The following is a 14192-nucleotide window of genomic DNA, read 5'->3' on the forward strand; positions in this document are numbered from 1 at the left end:
CAGGAACATGAAACGGTTAAGTAACCTTCTGCTTTTACAATTTCGTGCTCAGATACGGGAACTTTTTTTTTCGCTGGGAAAATGCACTTGCACAAAAAGTGGAAGCACGGGACTTCATTTGCAAGGCGTTGCACGCCCCTATGGCAGCGACATGGTTAATGTTTCCTAATGCTGCCCTCTCTTTCCTTAATCTTTTGCCAGATACAAGCCTCAATCTATTGTACACACTAATTGGTGTTATGCATTTCCTTGTACAACCCCTCAGCACTGAAGTGGTGTGTTGCAATGCAGGAGAGAGGGCAGCGCCACTGCTTTCTTGCTGACATTGTGCTGTGTCCCTTTAACTGCAGTGGCCGCCCACATTCTGCAGGTCACAACACCAGGCACCAACCCTGCACTGGGCTTGTTGTAAGGTTAACGAGTCCTTGCCTTACAACCACCTCCCATCCAGAGGGGGCTGATGCAGCAGTTCATTGAGTCAACCCGTTGTCATGTAAACTGCTTTCCATATGCACAGAGCTTTAAAGGTGTGCACAGGTGACAGTATGTTTCAAGGAGTAAGAGCTGGGATAAGGAAGTCCTTCTCCTCCCCCATGTCGCCACACCCTTCCCCTGGATAAGCCTGACAGACTGGTTGGGTGCTCACTTTTCTATCAGCTTTTGCTTCACACTGCAGAATACTCCACAAGTCCCTGACGCTTCTCCCCCCAATGGCTAATCCCCAGCTTGCTTTTTGTAATGGAACACACAAGGACCATTTAAAAAACGGAGTGTGTAAGAGAAATGGGATTTCAAAAACACAGCAGGTAAGATCTTGCGCTCTTTCCTTTTAGGTGACCCTGTTTCAGGTTACTTAAGTCAGGCTCAACCAGCTCGGGTCTTGTAGCTGCTGTTTTTTACATAATTTATTTTACTGCAGCCCCCCGCCCCCATATAAAAATATAAAACCAGGATTGATTGAATTTGTCTGATTATCTTGTAATTACTATAATATCGTTATCACCCAAACCAAATTGCCAGGGTCAGGTTTAGCCAGTCCTCGTTCTAGAGCTTTAATATAGCACAAATATCCAATGCAGTTTCTCATTCAGAACAATTAGATATGTATTCACCGGATTATCATTGCGTGTCTATGGCAGTCTTGCATCTTAACATAAAAGCTGTACCTGTACTACTGTATGTGTTTGTATGTCTGCTTGCACGCACACAGTAATATTTGTTGTGTATACTACCTGGATCTGTTAAAAATACTTAAATCATGACTGTTATGTATTTGTTCTTGTCATGTGACTTGAAATGACCCATGTTGTCTACCAAAGCAGCAATCGAGTGAATGCAATGATATGCCGGTGGTTGCTACAGAGATATCATGTACTAACCAACTTCATGGTTTAGTAAAACAAATGGCTTTGTTTCCTGATATTTGAGATGAACGAATGAGGGAGTAAATTCCTTCTGGAGTAACTTTTGCCACTACTGCATATGGAAATATATGCTTGTATAGATACTGGGGGGTTTTCTGCCACATTTTGTAAAGTATATTTTTAGTTACTGTATCTAAAGCATTGGTAGCCAACAGGTGGATTTGGGGGGCAGAATGCTGCCGTTTGAGGCTTCACTCCCCAGTGAAGAGACAGTGGAGATGTTGCCACTGGAAATCTTCTTCCCGCTCCCTCAGCCGCCTGTTGACGGTGCTAATTACTGGTTCCAAGTGTAAGGAAAGGAGTGTGACAGTATTCATCAGGGAAGCAGACTGGAGGGGGCAGGGAGAAGCTCCAACCCACAGCCGCAAGGTTGCCTACAAGTTATCATGTTGCCTACCACTGATATAAAGGCACATACAGTATACTGCACAGAACCCTGCAGTTGTCCATCTTGCGCCACTTCTCATGATAGTTCTGTTTAACAGGCAGCCTCACATAAGACACTTGTTCAGCTGAACATTCCAGCCCCTTCATTCTACCCCCCACTGTGCGAGTCCTAGTAATCTGAACATTATTACTGCTGGGTAAATAAGGGAGAGGAAGAGGTTAGAGCAACCAGGTAAATAGACCTTCTTTTTTTTTTTTTTGTAAACTAAATCGTTAATGGACTGCAGTAAAGGCATTGGACTGAACATTGTGAGTCATTTTTATGACTTCTGTGCACCTGTTTGTTAAAGCAAATATTTCCTACTTCCGTTCCCGTGGTTTTTCTTTACTATAGTCACACCTATTTTGTTCTCTATACATTTACATAATTTGTCTCTGTTGATTAGTCAATTTTTTTTTCTTGTTCTTAAAGGAGCAATTAATTCCACATAGAAATTCAACTAAGTGGCCTCTGAATGGGGGGAGTGTTTCTCTATCAAGTGTTTTCTTTACCCTTATCCCACCGGTCCTTATCAGAGAGCCAATACCTACAGGTACCAGATTTGGGTTCAAAAAAAGTATCAATTACCCAGAAGTCTTAAACATGTCACTCCAATTAGTTCACTTTGGTCCATAGAGGGATAGCCCTTTAAAAAAAAAAAAAAAATCCTATTCTCATAAGAATAAATGGGTAAAATCAGTGTCCACTCTGGTTACAGTATAGTATAGTAGAAGCGGAGCGACGGATTGATCGCTGGAAGTCAAGTCAATTTGATTTTTCCAGCGCCTCAGCGTGCCAGCACTATAAGGGCTGGACCCCGCTGGCTACTGCAGCGCCCGCTGTGTCGGACGCTGCAGGGACAAGAGCCCTCCCCTCAATGGCGCCGGGCCCGCTGCGAAGGGGGGCCGCAGCGCTGTGGCGCAAGTTAGAATTGAGAGCAGGACTCGCGATGGAGCACTAAGCCACGCCTCCCGCAGTTCAGCCAATGAGGGCGAACCTGCCAGGTGATGTCATGGCTGCGCCCCCGTCACTCCCTCGCCACGCCCCCCCCCCCCCCTGGTCTTTTGGTCTGCAGCTCCCTGCAAACTGGGGAATCGGCTGCACGCGCCGTCAGTCTCGCGTGCAGCGGAGGTACTGGGGCCTCAGCCTAAGCAAGGGGAAGAGAGGGGTTCCTTTCATTTGTGCTGGGGTGAGAGGAGAGGCAGATTACAGCCTTTGTCTCCAGACAGAGCAGGCGGAGCCTGCGAAACAGTCGGCTGAGTTTTTTTCCCTGGGGCCGTGTCAACCGTGGCAGAGGGTCGTGGCACACCAGGATTCCACGGTACTGCTACAGTGTATAGCTTTTATATTTTATAAATATATATATATAAATATATATATATATATATATATATATCTACGTCAGAGGGTCTGTACAGGCAGTTTTTGGCTAAAATTCCCTATTGAAGTCTATGGAAATGTAACCGTTATTTTGGTGTATAAAGCAATACCTCCGTCGCGTGATTTCACAATTTTGCCTATTTTTTTTATTTTTTATAAATGTATATAGTAGATAACAAGTTCTTCTACATTATCTAGTCTTCGAGCCTTGAAAGCTTTACTAGTAAAGAGATCTTCATAGAAAATTATAGCGTACACAACTTTTTTTTTTACACCTCACAGGTCTCCAAGTGTACACAGAAAAGCAAAGCATTGGAATGCGTTTTTAATCCTTTTATATGGCCATCTGTTCAATGCAGTCTTTATAGAAGTGATTTATTATAGATGTTTGTAGGATATGTGCCTATTGTTATGGGTGTCAGTCATTAAACATGCGGAAAAGCCATTTTTCAACAAGTAACACCAACCTTCTTGGTAATCACATGATCGTACCCTAAGTTAGTCATGAGGCACTTGCCTTCAACATAGTCATTGGTTAATCCAAGAGTTCTCAAGACCCCCATATCGGTCAAAAACTGAGCCACGTGTGCTGAAGCTGGGATATACTAAAAACCTGACCTGTTAAGGGGTCTTGAGGCCTGGAGTTGAGAACCCTTGGGTTAACCTGCTCAGTGCAGACTAATGCATTGTAGGCAATAAGGGAGATGGGTAGACGTTCTGTTTTTCTTGGACCTTACTATGAAGAGGAATAAGAAACATCATTCGTTGTTAATTCTTCTTCCCCCCACCCCCCCCTTTTTTTTTTTTTTTTTTTTAATCTTACCCCCACCCTATGTGAGATTGGGTCGCTACCTGTATTTTTCCTAGTGCTGTGCATACCTGTTGGTAATCCAGGAGGCTCTGAGTTGCTCCGTGGTGGTGTGGGTAGAATCAGGACAGGCTTTCAGGGTTCTTTATTCTCACATGACAGCGCCTACAGTCAGCTAGGATCCTGAGCTGGCAGGATGGTATAGGCTGACACTTCTGTATCTCAGTAAGCCACACTAATAGATGGTTCAACTGATGTTTATTGCATGGTCCCAGAAATCACAGCAAATCCACATTCCCCTGAAGGGCACCTTAAGGCTTGAGGCCCATCTGGGCTCCCTCCTGAGCTCCTCCTGTATCCCCTTATGGATACAGGGTAGCTGTTGCACACTCAGCAGGGGGAGGGAAGAGCGCACTGATTTCTGGGAGAGTGCCAGTATATACCCTGGTGGTTGGGCTTGTAACCCTGCCCCACAACAGGGCAGGACTGATACTGACAGGCATCACAGTCACTGCATGTGACCCAGCCAAGTATCCTCCATCAGGCTGACACTCTCAAGTTGTTGCTAGGCCCACCCCTGGATACTGTAAGTGTATCCAAGGCTGCAATAGCAAACTAGGCCTTCATGAGGAATTAACCCTTACAGTGCCTGTCCCTAGCAGAAATAGCGTCCGGAGGCTATGCTTTACCTGCCCTTTTGGGGGGGGGGGGGGGGAGTCTTGAGGACTGGAGTTGAGAACCCTTGATACTAAAACACAATTCGTTGTTAATTCTTCCTTCCCTTTTTTTTATTTTTTAAATTTTGGTTTATTTCTTATGTTCCAAATAATTTACAGATTTCTAAAAACAGCTCTTTCTAGAAAAAAAGTGTTTCTGCATTTCAGTATTGTATTCAAAAAACGAAACAAAATCTGTTCTGCAATTTTCACAGCCCTGAAATACAGCATTAGGAGCATGTGGAGTTCTTTTACTGGAACATTATTAATTAGCCTACACTTTATTGCTTGACTTAAATTGAGCACATTACTGTACATTGAATATTTCAAATGGAAAAAAAAAACTAAATGTTAATTGTTTGTAACTGCACATTTGACACTAACCTTATGGGAGAGACCCATGCTACTGCTATTTTTTGTCTACCAGCCAGAGTGTACTATGTATGGTTGTATATCTACTTTCTAGTCAACTTTGTTTTAAAAATTGTCATTTCTGTTGGCGTGAAAAAAACACCCAATAGTGAATTACTTGTCTCGCTCACCATCACCAAGAGGTGCTAAAGAGATTCTTTATTACAGGACACATATATGTGAACCTTTTTCCAGGTCTTGTGGAGCGCAGGTATATATGGAAATACAAAAGAACACACTTCAATATGCACTGCAATATGTTTGTGGCAGTGTATGGACTCGGCCTTTGAATCCACAACTCGCATGTTCCCCTGCCTTTTTATGCATATCTTAAATCAGTGGCAATGTTGTATTGTTCTGTACATCTTGGTATGGGATGACCTTCGTGAATAAGTTAAAAAAAAACAGTAGTGCAGAATGGAAATTCTATCTATCTAACAATGATACTCACATGGTGTCAGTTAAAAGCATTTTGGACATAAGGGATGTTGAATAGTGTGCGCGCGCCTGTGCGTGCACGTGACGCACGCTTTGTGTATATGCTGTGAGCAACTGGGATGGAAGGTAGTGTGTGTGTGTGTATTGTGAGTTAAAAATGTATTAAATAATATTTAAGAAAAAAAAACATGTATAAATAAAAACATTTTTTTATTGTGCAGCTTTGACACACACATACATTACAGTGGCGGTAGCGGCGCAAAATTTTCCCCATCTGTTCCCTCGTCGGCCAGCTCCACGCTCACTGCCGTGCGTGCTCGGCCCTATTATAGAAAGGTTGACTAACCACAGTCGTTTATAAGTGCCGCGCGCACGGTGGAGTGCGCTCGGCCACTATATAACAGCCCTTAGAGTGCAGCAGGCTGGGATCCCCGGTGTTTTCACCGTTCCTCTCCCCAGCGTTGTACAGTGGCGGCCGCCTTTAGCCTCCTGCGGCATTTTCTGCACGAAATTCGAACTTGCGGGCAGATGCGGCATGTTCCGGGCGTTTTAAGCGCCCCGGGCATTTTTTCATTGTTTAGCGCGTCTAGCCGTTCAGCGCTGAATGCGTCTGAACGCGTGGCATACGGAGAAATATCGGAGAGCAACTCGGGTATGTTGGAGGTTAAAAGGGGCCGCAGCAGTATGCGTCTCTCGTGTCCGGCTCCCGCACTTCTGGGTGGAGTCCCCGGATGGTGAGCAGGAGTAGTCAGCACTGTGTCACCGTGCTACACCGCGATTTCCTTCAACGCGTTTCACCGACTGGTGGTTTCTTCATCATCAGCGCTGTGTGTTCTTTTGTATTTTCATATATATATCTCTATCTATATCTCTGCGCTCCCCAAGACCTGGAAAACTGTGAACACAGGATTGGAAAAGCAATCCACAAAGGGTTTGAGTTGCAACCAACGGCTATCATTTATTATTTGATCTCACATCAGAGATTTGTTGTAACTAGATTGCACTTGTATTTTACTCCAACTTCACTTTAATTATCACTGGGTACTGTATTATTATAAGACTTGCACTAAGGCCGCGTGACGGATGACGTCACCGTCCGCGAAAGTTGTATTTCGCTTTGCAGCGACGTCGCAAGCGACCTGGCCATTGATTGGTTCAGAGGCTGTCACGTGTGGCAACAGCCTCTGAAAAATCAAATTTGACCGGCTTCCAAATTTCGGCCTCCACGTCGCTTCCGTTGCGCCGCGCTTACTATAAGAGCGCACGATGGCGGCAATACATTTGTTTTGCCGCGACGTCACGTCGCCGGCACTATAAGCGCAGCCTAATTTGGGATTAAGCACCATTCTGATAATATTTAATTTTCTACATACTGTATGTAAACCTAGCTGACTTAATTTCTTACAAATACATTGTAAACATAACAATTGTGCTCTCCACTTCCAACCAGTCAAACTAAATCCATTTCTGTTTCTACTGCATCTGTCACCCAAGGTTAAACCTCCCTTTGGTAAAATAAACTTCTGCAAATTGTGATCGTTTTCATGTCCTGTTACTTGAGCGTGAAACTTAACAGTGATATTGTGTCTGTTTTAATGAGTCAAAGCAGAACTTCTGTTAGTAGTTGTGATACCACAAAGAAAAATCTGAATCAAATATAAAGAAACGTAGATTAATTTGATAAAATATTTTTTCAGCAATATTTAGTGCTGTGGCACAAATTTTTTACTTTTGTAATGCATTATACAGGATAATGTCTGCTGGGCTGCTAGGTGATAGCCATGGAATGGTGTGTTTCATGCTTGTGTGCTTGTTCAGTGGGTATTTCTAGTTCAGTTTTAGTTCAGGGGTGTTCAACTCATAGTGCGCGCGACGGAGCGACAGAGCCGTCGTGAAAACTGGTAGCTGGCAAAATGTGATTTTTCAAGGGCTGCCGCGTCACGTGAAGGCCCTTGAACCAATCAAATTGCCAGAAACATGCGACTCCCCTGCCCGGCGAAATATAACTTGCGACGGTGACGTCACCTGTCGTGTCGCTGTCGCTATAGGCACGGCCTCGTGCTGCAGGTCTTGAGAGTCTGCACGGAACAAAGGTACTCCTGACATGGGGTAAATCGTCCTGCCTCTGCTCCCTCTCTATCTCTCTCTCTCTCTCTGACCCCTCCCCCGCGGGGTCCGTTCGGGCTCTACCTGGCAGTGGAAAGGGGTCCACCCAGGTGGCAGAGAGCAGATGCTGGGCCCGGGACAAATGTCCCTGTGCCTTTTCTCCCCCCCCCCCCCCACCCTATTGACGACTCTGCACTTACTCTATTAGCTTTTAGCACCTCTATGGCAGGCTATTCCACAAATCTACCACCCTTTCTGTGAACAAGTACTTCCTCACATTCCCACTGAGCCTCCCACCCTCCAGCATTTACATTCCCACTGAGACTCCCACCCTCCAGCATTTACATTCCCACTGAGACTCCCACCCTCCAGCATTTACATTCCCACTGAGACTCCCACCCTCCAGCATTTACATTCCCACTGAGCCTCCCACCCTCCAGCATTTACATTCCCACTGAGCCTCCCAACCTCCAGCATTTACTTTCCCACTGAGCCTCCCACCCTCCAGCACTTACATTCCCACTGAGACTCCCACCCTCCAGCATTTACATTCCCACTGAGACTCCCACCCTCCAGCATTTACATTCCCACTGAGACTCCCACCCTCCAGCATTTACATTCCCACTGAGACTCCCACCCTCCAGCATTTACATTCCCACTGAGACTCCCACCCTCCAGCATTTACATTCCCACTGAGACTCCCAACCTCCAGCATTTACATTCCCACTGAGCCTCCCACCCTCCAGCACTTACATTCCCACTGAGACTCCCACCCTCCAGCATTTACATTCCCACTGAGACTCCCACCCTCCAGCATTTACATTCCCACTGAGACTCCCACCCTCGAGCATTTACATTCCCACTGAGACTCCCACCCTCCAGCATTTACATTCCCACTGAGACTCCCAACCTCCAGCATTTACATTCCCACTGAGCCTCCCACCCTCCAGCACTTACATTCCCACTGAGACTCCCACCCTCCAGCATTTACATTCCCACTGAGACTCCCACCCTCCAGCATTTACATTCCCACTGAGACTCCCACCCTCTAGCATTTACATTCCCACTGAGACTCCCACCCTCCAGCATTTACATTCCCACTGAGACTCCCACCCTCCAGCATTTACATTCCCACTGAGACTCCCACCCTCCAGCATTTACATTCCCACTGAGACTCCCACCCTCCAGCATTTACATTCCCACTGAGACTCCCACCCTCCAGCATTTACATTCCCACTGAGACTCCCAACCTCCAGCATTTACATTCCCACTGAGCCTCCCACCCTCCAGCACTTACATTCCCACTGAGACTCCCACCCTCCAGCATTTACATTCCCACTGAGACTCCCACCCTCCAGCATTTACATTCCCACTGAGACTCCCACCCTCGAGCATTTACATTCCCACTGAGACTCCCACCCTCCAGCATTTACATTCCCACTGAGACTCCCAACCTCCAGCATTTACATTCCCACTGAGCCTCCCACCCTCCAGCACTTACATTCCCACTGAGACTCCCACCCTCCAGCATTTACATTCCCACTGAGACTCCCACCCTCCAGCATTTACATTCCCACTGAGACTCCCACCCTCCAGCATTTACATTCCCACTGAGACTCCCACCCTCTAGCATTTACATTCCCACTGAGACTCCCACCCTCCAGCATTTACATTCCCACTGAGACTCCCACCCTCCAGCATTTACATTCCCACTGAGACTCCCACCCTCCAGCATTTACATTCCCACTGAGACTCCCACCCTCCAGCATTTACATTCCCACTGAGACTCCCACCCTCCAGCATTTACATTCCCACTGAGACTCCCACCCTCCAGCATTTACATTCCCACTGAGACTCCCACCCTCCAGCATTTACATTCCCACTGAGACTCCCACCCTCCAGCATTTACATTCCCACTGAGACTCCCACCCTCCAGCACTTACATTCCCACTGAGACTCCCACCCTCCAGCACTTACATTCCCACTGAGACTCCCACCCTCCAGCACTTACATTCCCACTGAGACTCCCACCCTCCAGCATTTACATTCCCACTGAGACTCCCACCCTCCAGCATTTACATTCCCACTGAGACTCCCACCCTCCAGCATTTACATTCCCACTGAGACTCCCACCCTCCAGCATTTACATTCCCACTGAGACTCCCACCCTCCAGCACTTACATTCCCACTGAGACTCCCACCCTCCAGCATTTACATTCCCACTGAGACTCCCACCCTCCAGCATTTACATTCCCACTGAGACTCCCACCCTCCAGCACTTACATTCCCACTGAGCCTCCCACCCTCCAGCATTTAAAGCAGCAATACAGGTTAACTTTAAAACAAATAAAGTTGCTTCCAGAGATACCTGCCTCCGTAGTGGTGCCTGTATCCCTGCAGGCAGAGAAACTGTGTTCTTTAATCTAATGGCGGCTTAAATGTCCTGCGGAAGCGGTGTCTTCATCCGATGCGGCTTCCCGTTGACACGCTGGACCTGTAAACTCAGCAGAGATACCGGCGCCCCCTACAGCGGGGGAATATCTGTATCAGTGGAAGCAGGGGGTATCCGGAGCTGAAATTACTGGGGTTCAGCTCTGTATACCCCCTGCTTCAAACCTTTAATAGAAAAAAAAAATAATAATAATATATATACAGTATATATTTTTAAAGTGAACCCGTATTGCTGCTTTAAAGGAAGCCAACTATAAAATGCCTAATGGGCTGTATTTAAAACTTTCTAACACTGGGTGGCAGTGTGGAGCAAATTTAATCCGCAGACAGTCAGCCATTACTATCTTGTTAAGAGGTAGTTGGTATCTATTAGGTAGACAAAAATACATCTTACTTACAGAAAAACAAAGCTCTTTCTGGCCATGTATAAATATCCGAATTCTGCAGAGAATAGAGTGAGAGTTTTTTTCGGAGAGGATCACTACGCAAATGGAACACTAAGAGTAAATGCCACTTGCAAAAAGCTGCGCTACAAAGCAGGACCAGTTGTGGAGGTACAGTGACATACTTGATCTTGAGTGTTTATTAGCCTATATTTTTTTTTATAAATGCTGTGTCGTCTTCCAGTGGCCTACAGTATAGATGGAATCCCCTTAAACTCCACCCTGATATAGGCCCATGCAGCACAGGGATTACAGGATATAGGGTATGTATATGGAAAATCCTCCTAATGTAAAAAAATCTGAGCTGAGACCTACAGTTGACATAAATGCCATTTCCTCTTAAAACTGCAATAAAAAGTCTTCGGGGCAATGTATGAAATAAATACAAGGCGTACATTAAGGGGTTTGCCTTAAAAAATACTGCACATTGCTTTATAATTGGATGGAGCACGTGGTGCCAGTAAATATAATGACACTTTAGCACTGCAGTGATTTGCTCCGAAAGTAGTAAATGACATCTAGCTGTGTTTTGACTAGGCAGTGCAGTTTATATTTCACATAATGTCATCTTTTACAGTAATGAGCACTAGTGTTTTGTACTGCTCGATGTCCTGTGCCACTAAAAATATTGGGTTCATCCCTGTATTCCATAAATGCTCATGGCCTAACCTCTCTATTGCCAGGGAAACGTTTGATTCAGTACTGTATTTCTTGACTCCCCCCCCCCCCCCTGGAAATAAATGCGGTTTATAGAAGACCAGAACGGTAGTCGGGGATTGCCTTCAAATTCGGTTGCCGAGGACCTGAGTGGGTTAATAAAAGAAAATGGCAGAATGTTTACTAGCTGTGTATTGTGTATTTAATCTTCTCTGCCTAAAATAATAATAATAATAATAATCACTACGTTTTCTGCACTTATAACGTGTAAATGGCAAGGAGCGCATGTTCTCATTTTCCTTTTTGAAGGTAAATAATTGTGATTTGCCCAGAAGCTTGCTTTAGAATGTCACATTCATTATGAAGCCCTGGGCAGGGAGACAGGCCTGTAATCTGGCAGTCAAGGGGTTAAATCAAAGGTATAAAATGCAGCATTTTGTATTTAACAGATATGTCAACTCTCACAAGATTTGTAATTGGTCGCACTGGTTTTTAGCATCCGTGTTCCCTGTGTCAATGGAATCTCGCCGCAATTTAGCACCTTTTTCCATTAAAAGGGTGCTAAGATTTAGATCGCCTTACTTCTATTCAAATGAATGTGAGTAAATGCGTGCTAAAGCGTGGCACCCTTTCGTGGGTTTGGGCCTCAGTAAGCTATGTATCAGTCTCTAGGTTAGTAAATCCAGTACAGATGTTTTATTCTTTTCTCAATTTGTACAAAGAAAAGCAATTCCATTAAATTCAATGGGATTTTATTTTTGCTGTGATCTGGTGCAGTATATTTACTCTAATTCTGTCCTAGTTTTGCAACTGAGAGACTTTGGGGTATTAATCAAGTGCAACCTTCTTTCTCTTCCCCCTCAACCCCCTTCCCCCCCCCCCCCCCCTATAGAGACACCCTTAGAAGATTACTCTTTTTAATTTAAATACTACTTTTATGCTTCTGTATGATTTCCCATGCCAGGACTGTTAGTTTGCAGAATTGTTTTGTGTGTGTGTGTGTGTGTGGCACTGTGTGAGCAATTTGATAACATGATTCATTTGTGTTCTGTCTGTTTTCTATTTATTTATTTTTATTGTATTTTTTCTCCTCTGCAATATCTGTGCTTTTTGTATAGAATTATTTTGCAGTCACAAGTTATTTTCTCCCTGTTCATTTGATTTTTTTTTTTTTTAAATTTCTGTGCCTCCTCCCGATGCAAAGAAATATATATCAGAAGGCTGATTATACACAAACAAACTAGCCTAAATCAGATGGGTTTAAATAACTGTATATGGAATTTGGTCTAATTGATCAGTGGGGTATAAATACCCCCTGTATGTGAGCTAAAGGTAAGGCCTTGCAAAACGTGTAGGGTCGCCATAGCGACTGTCCATCTGACATGTATACACAGAGTTCAAATGCGACTGCCCATCTGACGTCACAAGGGCCCCTGACCGAGGAGCTTGACTGTGGTACATCATCTGCAAGCGGGAAGGTGAACAAAGGAGGCAGGCAAAGCGCTAGAAAAGTTCATTTTTATAGATTATCTATTGCGAGTTCAGATCTCATAATTTTTGAAGTGAAACTTCCTTAGTGGCACCTCATTCGTGATGGGGCAAAAAAGAATTGTGGAGACAGAAATGAAACGGATGTGACGTCAGTGCTGGCAGTTGAGGCCGGGCTGTGTTCTAGCTCAGCCCGACCCCAACACTGACATCACACCCGCTCCACAAATCAGATGCGGCGGCGATAGCCGCCGGCGCGGCTCCTAATCACCCCCCCCCCCCGAGCCCCACCCCCCCCCCGAGCCCCACCCCCCCACACACCGTGACATATGCGGCGGCAATAGCCGCCGCTCCTAACGGCCGCTGCCATGCCGCGCAGCCTCTCTCCTCCCTACCTCCGCTTTCCTGCTGACATGCAGCGGCGGCTGTCACGTAAGGTGTGTTAAGGGGTATTTAATTCCCCTCATCCGGCACGGGCTCTGTGGTGCTGCCCGCCGTGGAGTACGCTGCTCCGTGGTGGGATAGCTGAGGCCGAGGCTCCACCCCCTGCCCTGTCACTCCTGCTTTGGTAACGGGAGGAGGGGGGTAACAGGACCACGTGTCGCCGGGGGGGCTGGGAGTCCGCAGCTCCGTGTCCGAAGATCAGCCTGGGGTAGTGGGAGTCGGGAGGAGGGGGGTAGTGGGAGTCGGGAGGAGGGGGGTAGTGGGAGTCGGGAGGAGGGGGGTAACTGGACCACGTGTCGCCGGGGGGGGGGGGGGCTGGGAGTCCGCAGCTCCGCCTGGGGTAGTGAGAGGCGGGAGGAGGGGGGTAACGGGACCACGTGTCGCGGGGGGGGGGCGGCTGGGAGTCCGCAGCTCCGCCTGGGGTAGTGGGAGGGGGGGAGGAGGAGGGGTGGGGGGCACAACACAGAGAGACATTCACACAACACAGAGAGAGAGACACACACTGACTGACACACACACACACTGACTGACTGACACTGACTGACACTGACTGACACACACACACACACTGACTGACACACTCACACACTGACTCACACTCACACACTGACTCACACTCACACTCACACACTCACACACTGACTCACACACGCGCACACACACACTGACTGACACACGCGCACACACACTGACTGACACACACACGCGCACACACACTGACTGACTGACACACGCGCACACACTGACTGACTGACACACGCGCACACACACACACTGACTGACACACGCGCACACACGCTGACTGACACACATGCACACACTGACTGACACACATGCACACACTGACTGACACACACGCACATACATACTCACTGACTGACACACATACACACACTGAGTGACACACACGCACATACATACTCACTGACTGACACATACACTGACTGACACGTGTGCCGAGCACGCGCGTTATAAGTCAATTTCTGCGACAAAAGTCAA

General features: G+C 46.5%; 1 protein-coding gene across 2 annotated transcripts in view; it reads left to right on the plus strand.

Annotated features, from left to right (window-relative positions):
• Positions 1-411: 411 nt before the first annotated feature.
• SPTLC3 (serine palmitoyltransferase long chain base subunit 3) overlaps positions 412-14192 on the plus strand; it is a 129620-nt gene continuing 115839 nt past the window's right edge. Inside the window, exon 1 of one of the 2 annotated variants that reach the window (XM_075596051.1) lies at positions 412-806. In XM_075596051.1, the coding sequence (XP_075452166.1) occupies positions 711-806 (96 nt within the window). In that variant the 5' untranslated portion in view covers positions 412-710. Of the gene's footprint in view, positions 807-10500; positions 10716-14192 lie in introns of those variants that run through there. The other variant, XM_075596050.1, reaches the window with a different exon arrangement.

The sequence above is a fragment of the Ascaphus truei genome, chromosome 4 (assembly GCF_040206685.1).
Source record: "Ascaphus truei isolate aAscTru1 chromosome 4, aAscTru1.hap1, whole genome shotgun sequence".
NCBI classification, from domain to species: domain Eukaryota; kingdom Metazoa; phylum Chordata; class Amphibia; order Anura; family Ascaphidae; genus Ascaphus; species Ascaphus truei.